We start from the raw sequence: 18,526 nt of genomic DNA, 5'->3' as shown, positions 1-18,526 counted from the left end.
AGGATCAAAAAAATATTACGCTTGTACATCATTTAGAAAAATTCTGAAGAAATGTGACAATGTCTGTACCTGCCAGAGGAAATATAAAGCTAGAAATATCTGGAGTGGTGCAGACCACAACATATTCAGGAAAGTCATCAGATCCATGAAACGTTGGGCATCCACTGACATCAAGTTGACAATTTCTCCAACAGTAGATGAGCGCTTTGCTGAGTTTGTGATGACTAAGGACTGAGAAATAAGAGAGATTCTTTGGATTCACAATCTTGATACATATGAAGAAACATGGAAAATAAATCCTCAAGTATTAAGAAAACACAATATTCCCCATGAATGTGATTCACCAACAAGAATAAAATGATTCTCACATACATTAATTCTTGATCTCCAAAGAAAAAGACTTCATGACATGGTTTGCTTGTGGTGTTTTGGCCCACAAAATGCTTCCAGTCTTACCTTTCTGTATATCACTCCAGTGATCCCAGTTCTCAGCCTCATCCCAGTAACAAAGCAGTACTGGAAATGCTGGTGAAGTATGAGAGTCTGCAGCACGGCACAGGTAAACATCAAAGCTGCAATCAAAAATCCCCACCAGGCTGGGGCATCTTTGTTCTTAATGAAGCTGATTAATACGCTGTTTTTCAGAATATTAGGGAAGGAAAAGGAAAAAAAAAAAAAAAAAAACATACAGCAAGTTTAATGGGACATAACATAGCTTCCCTCAGCTATGGCATCCTGCCACATCCTCTCTCTAGCCACAAAAAGTAAACAGCTCTCCAGGATGCAAGCTGAGTTATGACTTCAGCCAAACAACATTGCAAAGATACAACAGCAAAACCTGAGCTTTGCCAGTGAGAAAGTCCATTTGTAAATGAGCCTGTAGAAAATGAAATATGACGAGAAAGTCTAGATTTCCCCTGCGATCTGGTGTTCAAACACATGGCTCAGTGTCTGGGCTTTGCCAAGCAGACCCATAGGGCAAGAGGTAAATGATACAACATCGTAGGACACTGCAGTAAAGCAGGCAAAGCCAGCTTCCTACCCTCCTACCCAAATACTCTTCCAGCAGCCCAAGCACCCCTGCATGGGGTGCTTTCCCACAAAAAAAAAAAAAAAAAAAAAAGAAGAAGCTAGATTAAAAGACATCCTTCAGGATGGATGCACAGGAAGTTCTTTACTCACACTTTTTTGGTAAAACTGTCGTACCACTAAACTGGTTATCTTTCATCAATAACCATTTCTTACTGTAGACAGCTGCTCTCCCTGCAAGACCTGAACAGCTGTCATATAACAAACAAGCAGAACAACGTATTGCACCGTCCAGCATTCTCAAAAATCACATTTCTGACCCCCAGACTACTGACCAGAGAATTGAATTTTCAAAATAAGAGAGGAACAGATTTGGATCCCTGATTCAAATAGCCAGCAGGGGGGAAATAACACTTGGAAACTACTAGGGAGGCCCAAAGCCTTGGTTTAGAAGCATGAGGTTGCTACAGCTTCAGATCTGAGATCTTCCTTTTGCACAACACTGTTCATTCATGCCTTAAGTGGACAGCTTCAGAAGAAAAAAATCTTCCTCAAGATTCAGCAATTTTTTAGAGACAGAAAACTATTTTACGTGCAACTTGCCAGACAGCCATGGCTTTTTCATTTTCTTTTGCCACTAGAATTGCATTTTCCAAGATTGCAGGAGTTTAGACTTGAGCAGAAATTCCCCATCATATGCCTTGAGATATCACTGACAACATATCCAGGAATTTATGCAATTTTGAGAAATTCCCAGAATAGACTATACTTAATGTGTTCCCAGAAGGAAGCCAGCTGCCTCCTCTTCGCTAGGGACGCTGGAAGAAGACAGACTGCAAGCTATTAATGTCACCATATTGGGCTGGACCCTCTTTTCAGCAAGTTTCTGGGTATGTCACAAACCACCCACAAAACAACACTGTCTCTGAACACAGCTCCACATTATTTTAAGACACTCATATAGAAACAGAGCCCTCCTTTCTTCCCCTCCCCATATTCACCTATGGCCCCCATCCAAACCCGTCATGCATTAACTCTTCATGCATTAACAGGACCATGTGCCTTTCCATAGGTTTGGAAACAAGAAGCAATGGTTTGGTAGAAAGCAACTGCCATTCTCTGAAACGCTGGTATTCCCATCATTATGTTTTTCTTAGTTAATGATTAGCTGGCGACATTCTCACCTCAGGAATAAAGGAATGATACTAACAGAGAGAAAAATGTGGGGATTGCGCAGATAGCCTAATGGATTTGAATGACCAGTGTCCCTGAATATGGAAAGTAGGGATGTTCCTCATACAGGGAGAATTTGAGGACATATCAGTTTTGTCAAGCTCTTGCTTTTTTGTTCCTCTTTTTTTTGAACCATTATTTTCTGTTACTTGGAAATCTACTGCACATTCTCGTCACTACCTACTGCTACAAATGCACAAACTCATCTAAAGTCCCCAAAATCTATCCCAGATGATAGCAGCACTGCCAAAGCACCACGTACTTGAGCATCACACTTTATTTGTATTGTCACACTACAGCTGCCACCACCAACAGCCCATATGGGTATCAGATATACAGAGACTACTGGATCCAGCAAGAAGTGCTCTGCATTGATTTCACAAATAATCTTTTAGAACTGTGAAGAAATTACTTTGGACTGTTGCACAGCACAACAGGTAATTTGTAATCCAAAGCTGTCTATTGGAGATGGGTGATTTATGAATCTTTCATTTCAAAGAAGCTTGTCCAATTTGCAGCTTAGTCCACAATAAAGAACTCCTGTCTCAGGGCATTTCAGGGGGAAGGTGGGGAAACTTACATACGCAGCACTGTGAGGGAAACCAGTTACGCATTTCAAAAATAAATACTGCTTGCCAAAGCCAAGCCTCCATAGAAATTGCACATAGAAACTACTCACACAGTAAACCAACCTTAAGAGCTGAGGGTTGACGAAAGAAAGTAGGTCTTGTATCAGCTTGAAGAAGGAGCCGATTAAGAAGTATGGTCCAAAGGTCCTCAACAAAGCTTTGAGGAAGGAAGGCTTTCTGTTTTGCTTCTTGTCTCTAATCAGAACTTCTGCCTCCTCTGGACCATCACCAACATGATTCAGCACATGGTTAGATTTCTTCCTATATGTCACATCTTCTTTCCTAGGGGAACAAACCCACTGGTTAGAGACAACTGATGAAGAGAACGTCATCGCCCTATGCATACAGTACTGCAGTGACATCCAAAAACCCAGCTCCTTTCTTTGCTCTGCTACAGCAGGACTTCTGGCAAGATCTGGACACATTCAGGGATAGGCCACTCTTGTGTGATGAGTCTTGATTTTTCTGCATAACATCCCTCAAAAGGATGAGGTGTACCCCACAAGCCAGAAAGCCAATCACCTGGAAATGAGAACGAGGCCCAAAGGAGTAGGAGATGAATGGCTGACTTCCTTTGGCAGACAACTAAATTGACCTTGAATCTCCAGTTTCTTCTAGAAGGATCCTCTAACAGTTGGTATTTACATGCCACAAATAGGCACCCTCACCTAGTCCTTCTGAGACTATTCTTTATTCTATCACTAGCTGCACTAAACCTTTACCTTTATCTGGTAGCACAGCTGTTTTCTGAGAAGTCTCAGTCCCTCTGGAGACAGGCACTGAACCACATACCAAACTAAGAGAGGAAGCAGGCATGGCCCGCTTCAGAGTTTTGCATTCCCGGGACTTTTTCAACGGAGTACAAACCATAGTACAAAACAAAAACCTCCAAAGCTGAGCTATCTCTGAGATCTGGGACACAGATGACCAAGTTCCTTCCAGAAGAGAAACTCTGGATTTAGCTGCCTAAAGTTTACTCAAATGACAAATCAAGCAGTTAAAATCAGTTAACTCTCTCCAAATGCAAAATAAGCCAATGAAAGCAAGATCTTCTGCAAAGATCCTTAAGAAGGACCAAGGAAAAAATCACCCAAAAAGTGTGTGCTGCTCTCCAGGGCTCTAGGTGAGTTCTACAGCGGAACCTCTTGGGTTTAGGTGCCTGACTTCTGTAGCCTAACAATAAAGATTGGGTGCTCTGAAAAATTACTTCCTTCGTGAATTACTCTCAAAGAGCAGCCTGGCAGCTTTTCTATCAACATGTCCCAAATTGCTGTTGAGTCTTGAGGGCTACGGGACCTAAAGAATAATTCCATGAGCATCAGCCAGGAAGTTTAAATCCCAAATCCAGGTGGAGCAGAGAAAAGGAAATGAGAGTCAGGGACACATAAGCCTTATAAGAAGGGACAGATGGAAGAGAGACCCTAGGAACAGTTGAGACTTATAAAAAAGACATTTGAAAAATAACTTGCAAGTACTACCAAGTGGGGTGGGATTTATGATACTTCATAAAGAGCATGCAGAATTTTTTGGAGCTGGCTGGCTACAGAGGCTGATGATTCCAACAGCCTACGAGTGTTCAGAATGATCACTGTGGCTAACAGCCCACAGGTAGAAACTTGTTCACATCCTTTCAAATGAAGGCATGTGCAAATCCCAATTTCTTTGCCGTAAAGTTTGAGGGTGGGGTAGGGGAACCTAAACCAGACAAAATTTTTTGTTTTATTGTTTTGTTTCAGACGCGAACAGTGTCGTCTTTGTTCTTTCAGATCAAACCTGGAGAGTTTATGAGCAAATCTTTATTTTCTGACAACCAGGCTGTTACAACTCATTGAAGGAGAAACAGGACTACTTGCCCATGGCTCTGTGCTATTAAAAACGTTTATTACAGTGAGCTAACAGCAATGAAATAATTCTCTTGCAGCAAAAATCCCAAAGGGAGAAAAAACACATCTATTGTTTACTACGGGTAGCTAGGTGAGGCCAGGATTTCAGCAGTGTGTGGGACTCATCACACCCAGTTTTTTCTCCAAGCAAAAAGCATGTGCTTGGCTTCCATTATTTACAGCTGAGCAGATAATACATGCTGATTATCTCATGGGAAACACATAGCTTTCTCAGTGGTAATGACAAGGCCCTGTATCTTTAATTCATCTACATAAGCAAAGCCTCTAAAATCAGAAGCTAACTGAAAAATGAGGCAAAATAGGTTCCAGTGCGCCCTCATCCTTCCAGCACAGCTCTAGCTTTCTCAGAAGCAGCAATGCACTTACCAGTAAAGTAAGCAAGCAGAGACTTCAGCCATACAGTCAAATGAGCAAAAGCAAAGGAAAAAGACTACTAGCATGCTTTGTTATTATTGTTATTATTATTATCTATAATAATGATTTGAATCCACGCTGATTTGACTTAAATCCAAACTAATCTATTCTGTAACTCGTTAGTAGAGAATCAATTATTAGCAATTATTTAACAGTAATTCACAAGGGTGCTTTAAGAGAGAGCTGTGAAGCAATATGCAAAAGGAGTTTTGTAGGTTTAGGTAAGATAGGAATATGATAATCATTACAATGAAATAAATCTGAAGCTTTAGCTATGCCAGAATTGCAACTGATTAATTTTTTAGAAAGAAGTCATTACCAAGTACACTGCAAATATTTTCCGTGACACTTTCTACACATGTGGAACTGAAAGAGCATTTTAATATCATAAAACCTTACCGAGAGCAGATCTAATCAGCAGAGTTTAAAAAAAAAGAAAAGCCTTTCCAATGGCTTCCAAGCAACTACCAATTATGTTATTTGACATGAAGTAATTAAGAATACCTACTTATATATGAAGTATAAACAGAGCCACCCAGCTTTCAGAGTTACTTGAAACAGCAATCCAGAGTACAGTGATTTGCTTTGTTTTTGCTCTTTTCCCCACCTCAGAATCATTAATGTAGTCACCACAGAATTTTACCTGAGCTTAATATAAGCCAGAATTTATGGCTGAATTCATTGCCAACTGGCCCCAGTTTGTATGAATAATTTCCAAAATGCAATGAACCCCATGACAAAACCCCAGACACAGTTTCTGGTTTTCCAGCAAAAGTTTTCCTGGACCCCAGGCACTTCTGTAAAATGGCTGTGCTCTTATTATAAGAAAGCCTGGGGGACTAAGATTTATGTCTGTGCAGCAAGAGACCAGAACCCAGACAATGCACATTATTCCACACCGTAAAAGTAGAGACATTAAGTAAACAAAAAACCAAACCAACCAACTAACCAACAAAAGCAAAACCACAACACACACACACACAGAGCACTAGTGGACAAGCTGCTGGTGTTAGTGCTGGAAATCTTTCAAATTTTAGCTGTGAAGTGGAACTCTCCACATCATATTCAGCCATGCCAAGAAGCTTATGACTTTCCTAATATTATCACATAAAAGGGTCTTTCCAATTTGGCGAGGAGATGCGCTGAAAATAACAGAGGAAAGCTTCCATATGGAGAAGAAATCTCCACAATGAAAGGAAATGGAAGGCCAGGCATCCTCCTTATTGACATTTTTCATTTGAAACACACTATTAGCACATCTATTTGTTTGGAGACATTTTGGACACTAACCAAGGAGTTAGGAACAGAGAAGGAAATACAGTTACACAATAGGTAACTTCTTAAGATTAGACTGGGACAGAACATGCAATAAAAAGGATATCCTCTCAAGCATAGATGCAACTATATGCAAGTAATTCTGACCCTCATTCCATTTCCATCAGACATCATGGGAATTTTGCTGATAGCTTTTGAGGCAACAGGAGCAGGGTCTCAACTCTTAACGTGTGCTATTCCCCTCCCTATATATACCATACACTTCACTTGTTGGGATAGTTTCATATTTTTATTGGTAGGAAGTGAAAATTATTTACTGCTAACAGCCTTCAGGCTAAAATTAACGTCGGGCCAAACCCTCACGATGGCGATAATCAAGAATTCCTTTTGTTTTATGGTGCCCAGAAGTTGTGTTCTAACATGCCTAGGACGGATGCAATTATGGGGTTAGACATCTACCAGCTCAATAATGAAAGTTATTCATTCTCTCCAATCCAACCAACTCATTCCGTTCTGCTTATACATCTTCAGCCCTTCTCCACATGGTAAATGACACTACCTGCCCATGCAGATTTTGAGCACCTAGTTAAAAAGTGTGTAGGTGGTACACAAGCCCCAGAGGGCTCTTGCTTGCCTCTGCCTAGACATATTAAAATAAGCAAATTTGACTGTTAATATTAATGAAGAACAGATGGAGTAAGAGCCAAGTGCCACGTTTAGTTGGCTCACTTCCAGGGATGAACAGCTCATTAGTGTTGAAATGATTCTGATCAATCTCCATTCGCAGAACTGTTCATATACTTACTGTTTACACTCTGCTTTTTCCTTGTCCCATTCTTTACTTAGTTGTTGTACAATACTTTTTGAAGTATCATCTTCATTCAGTGACCACAAATCCTTATCTTCAAGGGGTCTTTTGTAACCAAGAATTGCCGTGCTGCATATATGGAGAAAAACAGTCCAACTCAGTTTGGAAAAAAAAAAGCAACTCCTAGCAACAACTCTGGGACTAGTTAGCTAACAAAAGCAAGAAGATACATCTCCACAGAAGAAAAGCAATAATTATGCCTTTATTTCCCCTTCCTCATCTCTATGACTGCACTTAAGGAGAGCATACTACATAGTTCTCATTACATGTACATTTTTCCTAAAGTGATATTTTCAATAAAATACAAGAAAAACCAACATCCAAAAGCCTTTGAATGAAACTGTGGTGTTAAATGAAAATACTGAAGACTTAGAAATAAAAATAACAGAGTCTATCTGAATTAACTGTCAGAAGTGAACAAAATGCAAAAGTAAAGCTCACATAAATTAAAGGAAAATCAGATTACTCTCTCCAAATAAATGAAAACTACAACTGTAAGTGAAATTTTGCCAAGGGACAGAAACATCTAGCTGCCATAAATCTCTACAGAAAAGCTGAAAATTCAGAACTCTAGAAGTTTAGAAAGATCTCACTCTAACTAAAATGAATTTTACAGGGCTGTTGCCAGGACAATAAAGCTACATGGATAGAAGAGAGAACATCTCAACACTCAACCACTTTGGAAAAAACAAGTCTTAATATGACCTTTGGTAGCTATGCCACTTCTTTATCATGGAATAAAAGAAAACCCAATCTCACATCTGGATCTTTAATATCATCCCATATTACAGCAGTATCATCAGCTGGTAATAATCATTTGTATATATAACCCAGTTTCCTCTTGCACAGGAAATGTCCTCATAAAAAAGCATTCACCCATGAACCTGAACAGGAAACAAAATGCATCTCAGCTGGGTGAAAAGTTGCCACTATTACCTGCAAGTGCAACACAGTCTTACAACTTGTTTCAGGTCACACTCCAGCATGTGGTAAGCACAACCAGACTGCATATCCTATTAGTCATGTCAAAATTGCTGCCACTACTTTTCAGAAAAGAAGTTTGGGAAGTATGAGCACTCTAAAAGTGGTTTGTAAACATGCAAATGGTGAAAGTGCTGACAGTGTTGTGAATGAAAGAGCATCCAACATCAATTACTTGCAGGGACAAAAGCCTCCATATTGGTAACTCTGTACAACACATATCATAAATAGAGTTTGGGGCTGTCAGCTGTCCAACACATTGAAAAGAGAGGCTCACCTTGTAAACCACCAAAATGTCAATCTTGAGAGAAAGCCTGAAGTTAACTCTGGAGATGGATTCTATGGTAAAGTTATAGGGGAAAAAAAATCAAGATATTTACTATTACTTCAACAAGAAAATAGTCTACTTTGATCAGTTTTGCTATATTATATGGTATATTACATGTACGTACCTATGTCCTAAAAGGACATAAAAATTGATTTATTTCATTTCGTACGTCATGCAGAACTCCTTTCATCTTTAAAAATTGCTTAATATATTGACTTTAAATAACACTTACGTAAAGTGAAATGTCATTCTACAGTTTCTGAAATGTTCATTCAGGAAATGAACTCAACTTCTCTCTGTGTCTGGTTCAAGCATAAATCTAATTATAGAGACCATTTTATGAAACGGAGAAGAAATTTAACCTGTGACACCACTGATACCTTCTGTTATTAATGTTTTTCCATATCTATTCTCAATACATATAAAATTGGTTTATTGGGTCAACCCTTAGAGACTTCAGCTAAATGAATGTTAAGCAGGTAGAAAACCATCTTCATAAAAATCGCCCTTGGAATAATTAATATTACACTTTAGTTTTCATAAATAAAATTTATGAAGCAGCAAGTAGGAGAGTTGCTTTCACCACACAGGTTTCAGTCATTAATAATGGGATTTGAAGCCTTTTTCCATTATGTGTCACTAGTACTCTCCATACCTATTGTTTCTTAAGGGGGTCACCAAGTACAGCTGGAATTTCAATGACAATCCAAAGCTTTTTTCAGTTATAAGTATTTTGAGTGGAACTCTCAAAACATGATAGTCTGTAAAGTATTAATAATGCACATAAAAATACTTACAGGGTCTGTATTAACAGGGGAAAAAAACGGAGGCTTTTCTTTAAAACATGAAAGAATCAACTCAATGATTATCAAAGCAAAGTAGATGTAAAATGTGGCAAACCTGAACCTTTCGTTTACATGGCCCTAAAGGGAAAAAGAAACACAGTAAATGGTTGTTATTATTGTATTTCAACCCACAACACACATAGATACACTGTCTGTTTCAGCTTCTTTTGGCAATTCCCATCTTCCCCTACAGTTGAATACTGCGAAGTAGTTGCTAGCAGGAATTATCTTACAAAAGTATGCACATACTCTGTAAAGTGCCTAAGAAAATGCTTATCTCCAAGCTTTTCATTAAATTCTGTCAACTTCAAAGTGCTTATGCATCTTCACTGCATGCAGACACCCTCTGGAATCAGGACTACATGACATCCTTTTAAATTACCTCCAGGGGCTCTTGCCAGATCATGTCGTAAGCATAGAAATTGTCAACCCAGATCAGAGAACATACATTTTCTTTAGTATCTTCTCCCTGACAAGCAATCAGTGTCAAATGCTTTCAGAAGAAGCTACAAGAAAAAGCACTGCATTGTATAACAACAGTTCCATCTGCTCTAGAGATATTTCCTTTCCCACTCATATGAGTATGCAGTTGACTTAAAACTTCTTGCTATGAGTGTATGTCCCTTACACGGTTCTTTCATAACCCAGTGCAGTTGTGAATGCTCTTATTGTTCACTTAAAACTTTTAGTCCTTAAGTGCAAGAGAAAGAATATTTATTTGGTCGTTGGCAGTTGCAAGAACAGGAGGGATATTACCACGGATGTTCTAAGGCTCTGCACATAGAATTTTAAGTTGATTAAGGATTCAATCATTGATAGTCCAATATTTGTACTTATTCACCAGTACCACAATTTTAAAATTGACTTTAAGTAGTGTACAAGAGGGTCTCACCATGATTGCGGCTACCTTCTGAAAAAACTCTACACAGATTGTCATTTAAGGTTTGATACAGTTTCTGCTGGAATATTTACCACAGTCTGACACAGCAGGATCCTTTGTAAAAGGATAACACTGCTAGTAGTTTTAAAAAAAAGTGTATAAAAAAATCACCAAACAGAATCAACGCTGATTTCACTGAGGAGAAGCAATCACCTTAATGTTTTCCAAATACTCTCTTTCATTCCTAGTCTTTGATGATCTAATCACTGAAACAATCTGCTTTGCCCTACTTAGTGAAATTTGTTTCTGTGAAAAACAACTTTCTTACTGTGGGAGAACCTGCTATGCTTTCAAATGGGAATCATAACAGCCCAGGTTTCTTTTCTCTCCCTCCGACTTTCTGGTCTCTATTTACAGCCACAGTTGGAGTCAAAATGCTGTCCTCACCACATTGGGCACTGACAAAAAGAAAGCCTACGGAGTTGTATAATACGGTCAAGCTGCCGGAACAACAAAGGAAGGAACATTACTTATTAAAACTCATTATCTTCAATCACTGCCCATCCTATTGAACCATGGCACGGGGCTTAAAAAGAGAAAGGGAAGGGGAGGAAAACAAACAGTGAGAGCCTGTTCATGTGTGCTGTGTATGTGCGTGTGCATGCACACACACACACACACACGAAGTGTTGGTACAGCCCTCAGATGTCTATCAGGTTTCCAGTATAGCCTCAGGCTAAGCAAAATCTTTATTTGACATTGCAGGAGAAAGCCCAGTTCCCTTCAAGTTAGACCAGTCTGAGTCAAGGCAATGGAACCAAATTTCTCTTTCTGGCAAAAGCCAGCTTCAGGTCTGACTCCAAACTTGGTGACTCATTCCCTTCACAGAGATGTTAATGCTACATTTCCTGTTCTCCAAGTGCTAACAAGGATGGCATGTTACCTGTGCTGTTGTAGTCATGATCTTAGACCGGAGAGGCCCCACGGCGCAGAGCACAGACAAAAACCAGAAGATAATGAGCACCCCAGAGGACTGAACTCCTCTCAGTCTTTCATATTGAATAAGCAATGTAGCTAACAGCTGTGAAAAGTAAGTACAGGAACATGTGAACACAATCCCGTCCCACTGCTCCCCTTATTCACACTCTCATTGGCAGCAGGACCACTTTGAAAAAAGGCCCCATCATAACTTTACAGAAGTCAATGACAAAACTTCCCCTGTCTAAGGGAAGCCTAGAATAACTTTATGAAAAAAATTGTTTTTATCATTTTCAGAGCCTCTGCTACATAATCCAATTTTTAAATCAGACATTGTACCTAGGGCCACACACAATTAAACCTTAGCTATAAATATATTAAACTAATTTAAGACCTGTCATTTCTCCTGTCCAGATGGACCACCATGACTCGTCTAGAAAACAGCATTAAAAATAAATTAAGCTTACCAGGGGAATTAAAAACTTAATGGGCAAATTTTACAGCTTCATTTTTCACACAACGGCCCCAAGCCTGTTTGTTATCTTAGGTAAAGCAAATTTGGTTTCTGTTTGATGGAGGAACAACCAACAGATAAGACAGACAATCTGACAAAGTCCAGTACAATACTGAACAATGCACAAGCCAAGCTCTATCGTATCTCCCCGTTTAGGCAAAGTCATACCCAAATTCTCTCCACACATGGATCACAAGCCTGGAGAAACAGATGAGAGCAAGGTGAGAGGCAGAACAATCTCTCTATTATAAAGATTTCGATTTACATAGGTGAGTCTGCATGAGAGAGATGTCTGTAACTGTGGTCTTTTCAGTTGGCAAAATTTGTTTCACTAATCCAAATACTAATCATTCAGTTAAGAGAGCACAGGGTTAGACAATAAATGTAAAGGAACCCCTTTCCTCCTTCATGCATGTAAGTAAGTTTTCTTATTAGTCACAATTAACAGAAACAGCTACAAACCATAGTGATGCCAACAACCAAGGGAGTCACAAAATAGACTGGTGGTGGCATTCTGCTTTGCAGGAGCTCATGGAAAGAGTAGAAGAGATCTGCCCAGCTCACACACCACAGCAGGACACCGAAGAGCTGAAAGTAGTCAAACAGAAACAGCATTTGGTAAACTCATCTCCAAGGGCAATCACAGGGCTAGCAAAACCATTATGATTCAAAGATTCCCAGCAAGACAGAAAAACAAAACACTGCTACAGTGACCAGCTGCATTTAGGCTAATGGAACTGTCCCACCGCAATCAAACCAAGGATCCAGTCTCAACTGTTTTGCAAGGGATGTGCAAACAACTAGGAGAAATATTAATGTATTTACCTGTTGGGTTTTTTCTTTTTTTCCTCCCCTCCCATACTAGTCAGTTTTAATTAGAAACACAGGCAACGTGTAGATAAAAGGCAGACATGCTCTGAAGCAGATGCCTGGAATTTATCTCCACGATAACCCGATTCTCTCATGGTCTATGGGAAGTGACTTGCTTGCTTTCCTTAGACCTAGCCATTTATAAACCAGAGGAACTGTTGACATCAGCCATCTCTTAGGCACAAGATGCAGACAAATCACAAAACTGTTAAGTGGGTAGAGTGGCTTGAAAAAATACTTTCCTGTGCTTATTTTCACAAGGAGATGAAGTTTTCACTACAGTTACCTTTAGGTCTTTGTTTTGCAGCTTTAAGTGGTGCTGGCTCACCAGAAGGGTGAATTATTTTCTGCAGAATAATAAACTCCTCACTCTACCCAGAAAGGTGTGCTCGCAGGATTTCCCAGCAGATGAGCTATCCTTTGGTATGCCTCCTCAGAAATCTGTACGTACACTGTTGTTCCCTATAAGCAAGTTCGCCCATAAACCAGAAAGAATTTTGTTTAAACCCTACCTGCAGCGTTTGCTTTGACACTGAACTAATGCTCATGAACTAAAAACTGCACGTTACTTGCAGAACAGTGCAAAGACATCTTACCGTCTTGAACCTGCTCAACACGGAAAGCACGATGTACCCTCTTCTAGAGTGCTTTAGGTAGAGAAGATAAAAGGGTAAGGCAGTCCACAGATAAATGCTAGGAATCCATGCTAGGATGGTATTCTGGAAACATGGTGTCAGGTCTGGATTATCAGTGTGTATCGAAAGATTTGAATCCTGGAGAAAAAAAAATGAGACAGTTATTAACAGAGAGGCAGAAGCACTGCCAATTGGAACATCTGCTTGAGGAAGTTGCATCCAGATTCTGCTGGAGTTAGCAAATGGCCTTAGTAAAAGCTATTCCAACAGCTTGCGGTTAATCTGCTATAGTAAAAGGCCTAAGTACAGTTATAAAAACTGGCAAAAGCTTAAAAAAAAAGACAGACTTCTGCCCTCCTCTGTCTCAGAGCAGGACACACATTCTGTAGCATACAAATTCATCGTTTCTGTCTCTTTGCTAAAGCTTAGTTACAGGTGATGATATTACAACATTTCTCAGACATTCCCAGCCTGGACTTTGCAGGTCCTAAATAAGAGCTTTCTCTCAAGGCAAAACCCTAGACTTCAGGACTCATCCAGTAAGACTGTCCAGCACTGGAGAAAACAATCAGATTTAGATCAACAGTATGCCTATCTAGAAAAAAAATGCATTTATGACTAAAATCTCATCGTTCTTGCTCATATACCTCTAACGATAATTACTTCCCTTTTCTAAACAAAGTTGAAAGGAATGTATTTTACATGCAAGTAGGAACATGGGTTTCTTGAAAGCATTGCAGGAAATGCTTTCCATCAGCAACCTAGGACACCATAAATCTCACGCAATTTTTAACTAAGGATTTGAATGCACCACATACAAACACACAGCTATAAAAGTTCAAACTAAAATAGAAATTTCAGTATAGCTAAGGGGAGCCTTTTTTTAATCAAATCTACTGGAAATTCACAACTTGCATTTTGCCATCTGACATGTCATCTCCAATGTGGTAGATAATTACTTACTTGCAGGAAATGTAAAATTACTTTCTTGTATCAGTAACAAGCAGATGATAAAACCAAGGCATACTTGAACCACAGATATCTTATCTCTGCACTAGAATCACTTACTGGTACCTAATTATTTTGTGGTATGAGCTCTCAGTAGAGGCATGTTTCAGTTAAGCCGTGCCACTTCTCCCCACCCCTTACAAATGAAGGGCTGACTAGTCTGAATGTAAATTCTGAAGAAGTATTTCTGAGCCTGCTTTTGTTTTACCAGTCCCAAAGAGATCAAATGCTGAAAGCAATGGCTAATTTTAGAAGTGAAGAGCCACGATGTGCTTACAACCCTTGGATCTTGGCGATGATCTGTCAGAAGGGCCATGCATCACTGCATCCATCCACTTAACACACTTAAGAGGAGCTCCTAAGTACTATGAAACTACAAAGCCTTGGCAGGTTGCAGGACGGTTTGGCTGAACTCTAACAGTTTTGTCACTCAGTACTTCAGTTTTGGCACCACTGAAAGACGGATGGCAGAGACCTCTGGAAGCGGCGGAGGGTGGCACAAATCCCTTGGCTGTGCATCCGAACTGCACCCTTTAGTGCCACGGGGTCACTATCTCTCCAGACAAGAAATGTCTCCTTTCAAGGCACACAAGCACCCAGTGTGGGCCAGGGGAATAAAAACACTTCAATTTCCCTAAACGGGTTTGTCCAGACCTAGGGGAAACTTCGGTCTTGAATCAACAACACAGAGGCAATTACACTGCAATTCAAATACAAGATCAAAACCAAACAAAACTCCAGCCTCATATTCAAACTATTTCAGTGCTTTCCTCCAATGAGGAGGTCTCTAAAAGGAAGATGACATTTAAGGAGGACCCACTTTTGGCGCATCATCAAAACACTCTGAATGTGACAAGCCCCCCTAGCAGCTCCCCTGCCTGGAGCAGGAGATGCCCTCAGGAAGTTTGGAGCTGAAGGGCTCTTCAGTTCTAAAGCTGGTACTTATCTACCAGCTTTTATTCAATAAAATACTCATTTCCTCTTTAAATTAAATGTGGTTTTGCAGTGTCTTGAGCATGTTCGCATTCCTGCTCTTTTTGCTTGAAAAAATCCTGGGAAAATTAAAACTGGAGAACAGCAATAACTGGGCACAGAATAAAACAAAGATTCTATTTACAGGAACATTTGTAGAAAAAAAAAAAAAAAAAGGCACACTTAATTTAAACCTTTCCTATAAGACCAGGATGTCCAGAAATGGCTTTCTGTCTGACAGCCACCTAGAAGCTGCCCCAGATGTCCATTAACTTCAGACTGAACACAAGCTGACTATTGTATCCAAGACACAGACTGTATGGCTGCCAAGCCATTTAAAGGTTTTCATTAACTCTTATTTAAACTAGGCAAAAGACTTGCATTTTTGAACGTATAAATACAGCTGGCCACAAAACAAAAATTATGTCCTAGGAAAACATCTAAGATTTTGAAATTCAGCTGAATTATCCCCAAGACTGAAAGTGGAACCTCTCCAAAATTACGTGAAGGTACAACCAGCACCCACTCCACGACCAACCAGAGTCTCCCGCTTCAGTGCTTGCATGGCACTCGAGAAATGGAGGTGTGGACCGAAGGAGAAACCTGCAACCAAGGTGGCAGACCTGACTACCTGCTCTTTCGGTAATGCTTTCCCAGGTCCAGTTCCACCCTGAACCAGATCAGTAAGCTTTCCTGGAAGAGATCCGTTTCCATAAAAAGATCCTCTTTCAACGAATTGGTGTTTCCTGAGAGCAGACTCTTTTCGTTCTTGCATACGGTAAGAGGGGCTTCTGTTATAATACAGTACCTAAAACATTTAAGAAGTGTAATTCCACACCAGTTATTTCCTTCCCCCAAAACTCTTGCTAAGACTGGACTGTAGTGAACAATACTGCCATGCTGTTCACCATGATGTGAATAATTATTAGATTTTTTTTCTTTAATCTGGGAATCCAAAAGATGCATTTCTTACCAGGCTGCATCTGTTTATATGGAGCTGGCAGTTCCACTTTGTGCTATAAATCACCCCATGGAAAGCATATATCCCAACATCCACTCCAACCCTAAGCAGCTCATTTTGCGTCAGAATATGACACTAAGGCTCAAGACAATCTATCCCAACCAAGCCAACGTTGTTAAATATTGCTAAATACCCTTTAAATCAGCAACCAAGTCATGGAACTCCACCCCTCAAAACAAACACAAGAAGCAAGGGCTGGAGGGGACCAGCTCTCTGACGCCTATCTTTAACGCTCCTGCCTTAACCTGGCTTTGCCTTTGCTTGTCCTGAACTCTGTCCTGGTAAGCAAGGCAAGTTAAATGCTGCCTGCATCCCATTCTGACTGAGAATAAAAATTCCCACCTTGGGCTGTCTGGGTTTGAGCTCTTTGAGCTTGCTGCTGAAAGGTCCAACACGCTGAAATTGGCTAGCACACACATTCCTCGGCTCACAGCTCCGTGCTGTCCTGAGATCTGCTCACCTCCCTGCGTGCTTCACAGCTCTGCCTCAGGGCCCCTTCAGTGAAAACCCACTGGAAACACTTCAAGCAGCTCCATGACACAGGGCTGGGGTGACACAGAGCAAGGGTGACCCAAGAACCAGCATTTCACATGGGGCACATGCAGGGAAACACCACTTTCTCCGAAAAGTCATCCCAGAGAAACCATAACAGCTAGCATTTCCACCACAGCTAACTACCATCAGCTTGCTTCCCCACAGGCAACACAGTCTTCAGGGCAATAACCTGTGACTCCCACGTGGCTCCTCAATGCAACTAAAGAGCTCAGTGGCAACTGTCTGTAAGCAGCAGCATTCCCTTGGATGCAGTACCATGGATCTGGTTGGAGGCTCTGCTGGTGAGACGAGCATTACAGAAGTACCAACCTGCTGTACTGAACTCCCTGGACACACAGCTTTCTGAACCCTGTAACGATACTTGAATGTAACGGCAACATCCATGGGAAAAAGATTAGAGGTGCTTGTTACAGCCTCACAGCAGACAAGGGGTCTTCTGGAGAATAAAACCTACAGATTAGTAGGGCTTCCTGCTGGCCAGCTACGAATGTCATGGACATTGCCCCTTGAAGCATCTTTCCATCATACCCGCCTTCCAGTCACAATCTTTGGATAAACATGACCTCTCTGTGCAGCAGGGCTCACATTTAGGTGATCAGTTTTAAATACACGGTCTTGATTTACAGGACAATATTCAATAAGGAAAGCCATGAGCAACATTAAATCTGTTCTAATACTTACTATTTTCTATTACACTTTCCCCTCTGGAATAGAATACAGCTATTGAAAAGGCCATTTTTAAAACTGGTAATGGCCATAAGGGAACCAACTGTACAAAGCAATATATCTTGGGCTTCTTGCACATCACCCCTTACAGCTTTCAAAGAAACAGGGGAACAAACAGAGAGCCTAAAGCTACACTGAAAAACAAGCAGTGAAATTCCTGTCTCTCCCTTTCCCAAGCCCCAATGATGGTATTAACAGAGCATGCTGAGAAAGACCAGTTGTGGTTCTGGTCTTGGTTTAAAGTCTAAACCAACTCCTAGTCTACCACAGAAGTTTAAAATAAAAGTGCCTTACACTGGCTTGACCCAGGAAACAGCTGATGCTGCAGTAATGCTTCTCATACAGCCTGCAAAGGAAGGCTTCTAAACCCTAGGGAAGACATATCTTTTGTAAACTCAAACAGTTATCTTCACTGAATGGATAAATTAATACGTGTTTCTCTCTGAGAATACTATACAGCACGAAGAATTGCAAAAATGGCAGGAAACACAAATTCATTCTTTATCTGCTGGGAATGTGAAGGCCACTGTGCTGATGTCATTCACACTGTACCAAGCTTAATATGTGCCGTACCATTGATTCTCTGCCAGTTATCACTAGTCAGTAAGCTATTTAAGATTAAAAATCAGATTAAAAAAGAAAGCTGGCTGCAAAGATACACAGGAAAAGGGAAGTGAATAACTGAAAGTAACAACTCTTCGCTGCAGCAAACGAACATGGAAATAGCGTCTCGTGTAGAACACACTGACAGTCAGAACTTCAATGCAGAGAAGACTTCTTACCCTCTTGCCCCTAGATTTATTAAGTATCCTGCCAGTGAGTTTCACTTGCACAGCCTGGCAAAAAAATAACAATGGCTCC

General features: G+C 40.4%; 1 protein-coding gene across 2 annotated transcripts in view; it reads right to left on the bottom strand.

The window, feature by feature from the left end:
• The window catches only part of ABCC3 (ATP binding cassette subfamily C member 3), a 48,385-nt gene that overhangs the window by 21,132 nt on the left and 8,727 nt on the right, over positions 1–18,526 (bottom strand). Inside the window, exons 2-10 of one of the 2 annotated variants that reach the window (XM_035558802.2) lie at positions 13,345–13,521; positions 12,341–12,466; positions 11,330–11,467; positions 9,459–9,584; positions 8,611–8,672; positions 7,290–7,421; positions 2,955–3,173; positions 457–634; positions 70–231 (exon numbers count right to left, since the gene is read on the bottom strand). In XM_035558802.2, the coding sequence (XP_035414695.1) occupies positions 70–231; positions 457–634; positions 2,955–3,173; positions 7,290–7,421; positions 8,611–8,672; positions 9,459–9,584; positions 11,330–11,467; positions 12,341–12,466; positions 13,345–13,521 (1,320 nt within the window). The remainder of the gene's footprint in view (positions 1–69; positions 232–456; positions 635–2,954; positions 3,174–7,289; positions 7,422–8,610; positions 8,673–9,458; positions 9,585–11,329; positions 11,468–12,340; positions 12,467–13,344; positions 13,522–18,526) is intronic. The other variant, XM_050714372.1, reaches the window with a different exon arrangement.

This window comes from Cygnus atratus, chromosome 18, assembly GCF_013377495.2.
Source record: "Cygnus atratus isolate AKBS03 ecotype Queensland, Australia chromosome 18, CAtr_DNAZoo_HiC_assembly, whole genome shotgun sequence".
Lineage (NCBI taxonomy): Eukaryota > Metazoa > Chordata > Aves > Anseriformes > Anatidae > Cygnus > Cygnus atratus.
This window is presented reverse-complemented; position numbering and strand designations above follow the sequence as displayed.